The 8321-nt window shown below is 41.8% G+C and overlaps 1 protein-coding gene across 1 annotated transcript in view; it reads left to right on the forward strand.

Moving 5' to 3' along the window:
• The window catches only part of stxbp1a (syntaxin binding protein 1a), a 682465-nt gene that overhangs the window by 14629 nt on the left and 659515 nt on the right, over positions 1-8321 (forward strand). Inside the window, 9 exon segments of the mRNA XM_010796628.1 lie at positions 859-940; positions 1032-1108; positions 2344-2422; positions 3096-3199; positions 4788-4936; positions 5314-5398; positions 5557-5687; positions 6841-6951; positions 7062-7122. Of these exon segments, the coding sequence (XP_010794930.1) occupies positions 859-940; positions 1032-1108; positions 2344-2422; positions 3096-3199; positions 4788-4936; positions 5314-5398; positions 5557-5687; positions 6841-6951; positions 7062-7122 (879 nt within the window).

Here is an 8321-nt window from a genome sequence, read left to right on the forward strand (position 1 = left end):
ATTCCACTGTGGATGTAGTTTTACCCGTGAAACATGCAGTACAAATATGTACTTTATTGTACACAGGCACAAGGTCCCCTTGAGTGGTCACAGTCTTTTGTGTGGAGAGATAAAAGGAGGTATTGGGTTTAAGAATTTTTCCTCGCGTTGCCTAGATAGTCTGACTAGCGATTTTTGAAATGTTAATATACTGCAGTGGTCTTCACCACGTCTTGCCGATAACCCGGTTGGAGGTGGTTGTAGTCCTCCTCTGTCGGTGCCTGTTAATCGGCAAGACCTTTCGCGTACCTCTGCGACATCTATTTACTACGGTCCCGGAATCTACCAGACAAGAGTGGTCTTAGTCGGTACGTTTCTGTCACAAATTTACTCTCTTTAATCTTCCCGATTTTACGTACTAGACAGCAAACCATAAAACTTTTTTATTTTTCTATTTATACGCAATATATCCATCCAGATGTGATATAAGATAAGTTTATATTGCTTATCTATCCAGAGAAAATTTATTTCGTTATATGACGTTGCACAGACCATGGAAGTAAGAGGGAAGAAGAAGTGGAAGAACCCTCTGTAGTACAGGTACTTAGAGACGTTTGTTTTTTTCTCTGTATCGGAGTCATTAACTAGTCCCATCTCACTACACATACCGATCTACAAAATTAGTGTTTGTATGCTCAATGGTAAGTGTTGTCCTACACACCCATTCTAATCGAAACCCTTTAAGGACTTACTTCAGCCATGAAGAGTTCATAGCCTCATCGTGTGACTATGTGTTTCCGGTTCATTGTGTAATTAACTGTGGTTCAATATTTAGTCACACACTGTATTTGTATTGTAACTGTTTATTCCTGTTGCCAGGCACTGATCGTGGACCAGCTGAGCATGAGGATGTTGTCGTCCTGCTGCAAGATGACAGACATCATGACGGAGGGCATCACCAGTAAGAGACCACCATCACATCCTCTGCACTGTTTACATTGTTGTCTGTTTGTTTGTGTGTATGTTCCTCTGTAACTGTTTCTTTTCTCTAGTTGTGGAGGACATCATGAAGAGACGAGAGCCTCTTCCCAGCCTGGAGGCCATTTACCTGATTACGCCCACAGAGAAGGTACACTCTCCCCTCTCATGTTCATAGTGTGTGTCATGGCAGCAGGAAGCCGCCGTGTGTCCAAACACTCGCCTGTTTACTCAGCTTTATTGGCAATACCATGATGGAGTAGAGCATTGCCAAAGCAGGTTGAGGTCTACAGTGTGCCTTGAATATGATCTGCAATATACGTACAACGACATACAGAATAACAAATGGTTTGCACATTGCTACATATTACACCAAAATGAAAGAAGCATTTGCAAACTGATAATTAGAAAATCAAGGGAAAAACAGCGAGTATAATTATATGAGATGCAGTTTAACAATTTGTATGTATAGGCAATAGAAGAACACACTTATATTTAGGATTTTACGTACCTACTGATCCAATTTATACTTAACAATGACAACAGTGCTTTGGGAAAAGTAGACCAGGGCATATTTAGGCTAAACTAGATAGTGATTAATGACTTAACAGAAAAATACTCAAATGCAAAGACTGAAAAACTGAATTGTTGACTTTATATTGACACAGGACTAATAATTAACTTAAACAAGTGCTGACAAATAAGCTCTGACATTATAAGCTGAGCAAATATTTTTAAATGTATTTATAGCTGTATATCTTTCATTTGGTCATTTAGGTAAGTGATTTAAAGTGGACCTATCATGCTATATTTGAATAATATATTGTAGCACCATACCTATATAAGGCATATTTATACTTTTTATTTTTCAAAATACCAAACAGATCATGCATTTTAGCCATTCCTCATTTCGCTCAATTTAACACTGTCTTTGCATCATGGGCTGATTCTGTGAGAACAGCACCATCTACAGGCCTGGCATGTACTACAGCGTCTCCAGCGCTTTCTAACGGCAATGTCCGTGGCTGTCTCCTCCTGATTGGTGGAGTTGGCCCAATAGCCGTAGCGCCACTTCTGTGACGTCATAGAAGTGTTCAAATCTGGATCAGTCTGTATCAGATCTGTTGCAGCCCCTTTTTAAGAGATTTGGGTATGGAGGAAAATAGAGAGGGTTGTGTTTTCTAACACTTGGTGAGTTCCCTGGAACACCGGGGACACATATTCAAGTATCAAAGACGTACAAAAGTGCATTTTGCATGATAGGTCACCTTTAAGTAAAGGCTTTGGCACTATCATTTCAAAGTGTTATTCAAATAAAGCATGAATGAATTGCACCTATAGTGTATTCAACAACACACTTATATGAACTGTGTTGTCTCCCCTCAGTCGGTCCACACCCTCATCGGAGACTTCAAAGACCCTCACTCAGCTAAATACAAGGCAGCCCATGTTTTCTTCACTGACTGTGAGTACTGTAGATACATGAAGACTTGATCCAGCATTCCTGTATGTAGTGCACTGTTTAAGTTGTAAAACATATTTGTGTTGCACAATCTTTGATATCTAGTGTTCTGTGCTTTTTGCTTTGAACTGTTTTCTTTCTGTTATCATTAGTTCTGCTCTATGTTCAACCTGTCATTGTTTTTAGGTAGTGCTGTGTTTCAGCTTGATGTAACTATTTCCTTCTCAGTATAATGTGTTCCTCCTGTCTTTTTGTAGGACACATGCGTACTGCTCGTCGTTGTTATAACACCCGTTTGTGTGCTCATAACATCTGGTTTCTAGTGAGCAGGCAGGACATGGTTTTAGGGTTTGTGTATTTAAACATAACAAACATACTTTATAGCTCCTGTGCAGTGATGATAGATGAGCTTCATTGTATTAAAAGTATGGAGCTGCTTTGAAGCTACATTTACCTTTCTACTTAAATGTGTAGGGAGTTAGAAACGTCATTGTTAACTAGTCTCCTGTTCAGAAAAGGGTGATGTAGTCATCTCAAAACTGACTTCATAGGTCAATGAAATATGTTGCAATTTTAATTTAAATATATTATTGAGACCGAGGAATTTGAATTCCTCAATCCATACATATGCTTGCCATTATATCTCATTGTTTTAATCTATTTCCCACCTCACCAGCCTGCCCCGATCCTCTCTTCAATGAGCTAACAAAGAGCCGTGCTTCCAAAACCATCAAGACTCTGACGGAGATCAACATCGCCTTCTTGCCCTACGAGTCTCAGGTAAATATCCAGCTGTGCCTCACAGTGCTGTTAGAGAACACCGTTTCAAAAGGATATCCCACAAATATTTGAAAACACAAGTATGCATACCAATTGCTTAATAAATCCTATATAAAGATTGCTTATTGCACCCTGGATTGTTGTATCTTTTTGCCATTATATTCTCCAATAGTTTTTCCTCTGAGCAACGAATGAATAAAAGATGGTTTGCTGTAATTCTTTGTTTGTGATTAAGTGAACACAAGAGATGCAGAGACTGGTGGGAGGAGAGAGATAGAGAAAGGACACAGCCAGGAATAGTAGCAGGGAGGGTAATGGTTGTTAGAGGATGGATGAATAGAGACGGAGAGAGTAGATAGAAACACAGATACACACTCAGATGGTCACTTAATGCCGCTGACTCAGCAGTCACACTATATACTGCCAGACTGTTCCAGAAGGACTCACATTTGTCACATTGCCTCTCCTCCCTCTGCCTGCTTCTCCATCCTTGCTATATTTCCAAATTCCTGCCTTCGTCATTTTTCTCCTCCTCCCCCTCCCTACGTTTTTTTTTTTATGTACCACCATTACTCCATCCTTGCCTTTGCACGTAGCTTGCATTCTGCTCTCCATCAAGCGTTTTCTTTTTTATTATATTTGTATTTATTATTACCCTTCTTCTAAATGTCCCCCCCTCTACACCCCTCTCTCCTCCTGTCCATCATCTACCCATCACTCTCTGAAGATGCTGCTATGCCCACAATGCTTTGCTTCCCTCCTGTCTACTCTTATTAATTCAGAGTCAGTGGTTTTCTGCTCCAGGCATAGTGCTGCCTGATAGCCCCGCCCACACACTGAGGCTCTCACACCATTGGATGAGCAAGGATCCACACAGCAGGCTGTAGCCAATGGGAGCTGGGCTAACATAGAGACTGCAGGAGTGAGATCATGTGACTGAAGACAGATGGGGTGGGAGGAGGGAGTGGTAGTGAGTGATGCAGGAGAGGAGAGGAAAGGAAATTAACAAATGACATAGAGAGTAGAAAAGGTGAGAAGACGCAGAAAGACGAAGAGAGGCGAGAGGAACAATGAAATGAAAACAAGAGAAGAGAGGATATTAGATAAGAGGGAAGTGAGAAGGATACATAAGAAAGCAAGGACATTAAAGGTGAAAGGAATAGAGGGGAGGACATGTCAGGATAGGAGAGGAAAGAAACGGTGAGAAAGAGGAAATCAGAATGGGAAAAAGATAATGAAAAAGGAGAAGAGACACAAGGGGGAGTTAAGGTGAAAAGGATAAACAACAACACAAAGAGAGAACAGAAAATAACATTTTATGTAACGTCGCCATGTTTGATATTATCACACTTCCAGCTGGTCTACAAGGTTACATGTGAAACACTGTGTTTCCACAATGAGTGGAGTTCCCATTCTCCATGCTAGTCTTTTGTCATGATCAAATTAGCTTTCACATCATAATACTTCCTGAAATCTGTTCCTGACCAGCATGGTGCACAGAACACCAAAACAGAAAAATGTAAAATAATCTCAAATCAATGAAAAAGGGAGGCAGTCGTCTAAATTGCGTCCATGTTTGTGTGTGCAGGTGTACTCTCTGGACAATGCAGACGCCTTCCACAGTTTCTACAGCCCCCATAAGACCCAGCTGAAGAACCCGGTGATGGAGAGGCTGGCGGAGCAGCTAGCCACGCTCTGCGCCACCCTGAAGGAGTACCCTGCCGTCAGATACCGAGGGTGAGCAGCAGGGGGCGCTGTGTAGGGGCAGCTGTGGGTACAGGAAGCGCTCAAAACTAAAGACGTCCTTTTAGTGGTTGGAAAGATAGCTCATTTTGACAGATAACGTTTACATGACATTGAGGATATCAGCCTGTATTTAAAAAGTTGTGATCAGTGAATTTTTTTTAAACTGAGACTACATTTTAAAACTGAGACTACATTTTAAAACCTCACTCAAAAGTAAGGAATCATTACCATGTATCACCTTTACAGAAGTGAGTTAAGGGGACTTTTTAAGCTGGTCTCCTCAATGTCCTTTGGAGAAATAGAGGGGTATCCTGTCTGTCTATCACTTAAATGCTGACCATCCCTCTATCTGTGTGTCCTCCTGTCAGAGAGTACAAGGACAATGCCACCCTGGCCCAGCTGGTTCAGGACAAACTGGACGCCTACAAGGCTGATGACCCCACCATGGGAGAGGTGAGCTTAGAGGAATTCATTTTTTACCCCGTTCTACTTAAATACAGTCACTTCAATGCTCAATGATTATCATATTGTTGTTGCAAAAAGATGTATCCAGGAAGTCACACAGTTACCACTCCTTTCATCCCTGTATGGTTGTGTCTGTGTCTGTATAGGGTCCAGATAAGGCCCGCTCACAGCTGATCATCCTGGACCGGGCGTTCGACCCCGTCTCTCCAGTCCTGCACGAGCTCACCTTCCAGGCCATGGGCTACGACCTGCTGCCCATCGAGAACGACGTCTACAAGTATGAAACTATTACTATACATAGCATACACTTTGGCAAGGGTCTGAGTTTATTCACCACCTCATCTTCTTTAAAAAGTCTATCATAAACTGTGAAGCCAAAATACAGACTGCCACAACAGCAGTGGCATTAATGAGGTTAAAAGGATTACAATATTGAAAATGAATATGTGTAGTTATGTTTAGGAATAATAGTATCATCTTATGACATGTATAGGACATTGTTTTCCTCTAAGGACATGATAGCAGCATGGGCGTCGCAGCCATTATATGAGGGTGGGACAAGTCCCCCCCACCTTTTAAAACGATTAGTTTAGACCCCCCCACTTTTACCATGTGGAAAGTCCGTGAATCGGTCTATCCACTCGCCGCTCTCTGTAGAGCGCTGTGTCAGTGCTTCACTATCAAATCCATTCCACTTGCTTATTGTGAGAATGCCCAAATCAATGAAACTCCGTACCATGTTTTCACTGCTACTTTGTACCAAGGCAGATTCTCAGAGCCGCCGTACACATGCTGCCTTTTTTGTGTAGCTCTGTCTTTAGTTGTAAAATGATGCGCGCCACAGTTTCCCCGCTGCGAGGCTCCGACGCTAACAGTTCACGAGCGTGCTCCACTAGCACCCGGATATAAGGCGCTGTTATTAAACTGGAGGGAGAGAGCTCTCCTGTCAGACTTTTATAGTTATAAAAAATAAGAGAATAACAGGTATCAAATAATTCCAACTCATACTATAGGAAAGTAACTCAAGAATACAGTTTGAAAGGGGAGTGATTAGTCAAATATGAAGCATAAAGAAAAAGAAAATCTGCTTCCAGTTCTGTTTCATATGGGTATTGAGAGATGTATCCATAGATCTCTTAATGTTGCTCTCAAAGTGCACCAGATTGATGTTTTTAACTTCAACATTTAAAACAAAATCTTCCCGGGGGAGCATGCCCCCGATCCCCCTAGAAGAGTTGAGTCCACCACCCGCCCACACACCCTGTCCAAATTATCCCACCCACATTGAGGATGCTTCCTACGCCCATGGATAGCAGGATGGACAATGGTTAAGGTTACAGGTTAAAGCTGCAGTAGGCAGAATCGATCAATATATGAATATCTACACATTTAAATGATATATTCTAAATGAGTGTGGTCTATCTCTTCAGATATGAGACGAGTGGAATTGGAGACTTCTCGTGAGAAAAAGAGGTTCTGCTGCACGAAGACGATGACCTGTGGGTGAGCCTGAGACACAAACACATAGCTGAGGTGTCCCAGTAAGTAACTTTTACTCCTACTGTATAGTATATATACTATTCCTCATACTCTTTAAAGCTGTGGATACACACCACTTAGCACAATCTAACAATCCTTTTTTGGTCATCAGGGAAGTGACTCGCAGCTGAAGGACTTTTCCAGCCAGCAAGAGGATGAACACTGGGGAGAAGGTAAAGTTTGATACTGAACATACAGTATAGCCAACATATTGGTAGCAAAGTGTTGAATAGCATGTGTTTTGATCACTTCTGGGATTGTTCTTTGCAAAGATGTCAAGATCTCCAGTCAAATGTAGGGATGGGTATCGAGCCCCGGTGTTTAAACGGGCCCGGGGCTGAATTATTAAAGACTGTGTGGTACCGTTAAGCTCTGACGTTAGCGGTCTTTTTTATCGGTACTGGAGACGTGTAAAAAAAATATGTCATATGTATTATTGGCTACACAAACATTATATTGCACTTTTAGTGTCGCCAACTCCGTTTTTAATATGCAATAAGACTGCAAAAATGCTTCTATGATTATTTTTAGTATTTTCGATCTCCTCCCCCGCCTGCTTGGGAGGGGCGGGGCAGTTTAACACACACCGCAGCTGCTTACAATGCAGCCAACACCAACAACACACACCCACACACACACACCACAGACACACACACACACACACACACCACACACACCACACACACACACACACACACACACACACACACACACACACACACACACACACACTCATGCACACATGCGCTCCGAGGGTGTATTTAAAATTTAACCGTCTAAAGTGCAATAAGAAGTTTAGCCATGTCAGGGCGGTAACACCGAGCAATTGTCTAACATTAGCAAAAGTGGCTCCACACATCCAGAGGGAGAATGCACCGGTTCCACTGTCTTTCTAGCGCTCTGTGCCCGGTCCATAAGTGAACGTTCCACGTCAGGTATGTATGCTAGGCAGCACACGGACGTTAACTACATTATACAACATGGGTTTAATGATTAGAGGTAGCGAGTTATTTATTTTGTTTTTGTTCAAATTTGTTTAGTTGGTTTTACCTTATTTTTTTCTCACAAAAGAACCGATAAATACCTGTTAAAAGACCGGGACCAATTAAAGTGGTATGACCCTACAAAAGTAGTAGTACCGTTAAAACCTTAACCGATACCCATCACCTAGTCAATGTTAAGTAAAGAACAACTTTATTTAATGCAAATTGCTTTGGGCTTTGTGGTTTGTGGTAGCTTGCTATTTTCTATTAAAATATTTGTGCTGAATACTCAATCTTTTTCTTTTCTTTCAACCGGACCACAATTGAGGATTCTGTCCCAGATGCGTGAAGAAGATGCCTCCAGTACCCAGAAAGGAGCTCAGCAAGGT

The sequence above is a fragment of the Notothenia coriiceps genome, unplaced genomic scaffold (assembly GCF_000735185.1).
Source record: "Notothenia coriiceps isolate Sejong01 unplaced genomic scaffold, NC01 NC01_scaffold00037250, whole genome shotgun sequence".
NCBI lineage: Eukaryota > Metazoa > Chordata > Actinopteri > Perciformes > Nototheniidae > Notothenia > Notothenia coriiceps.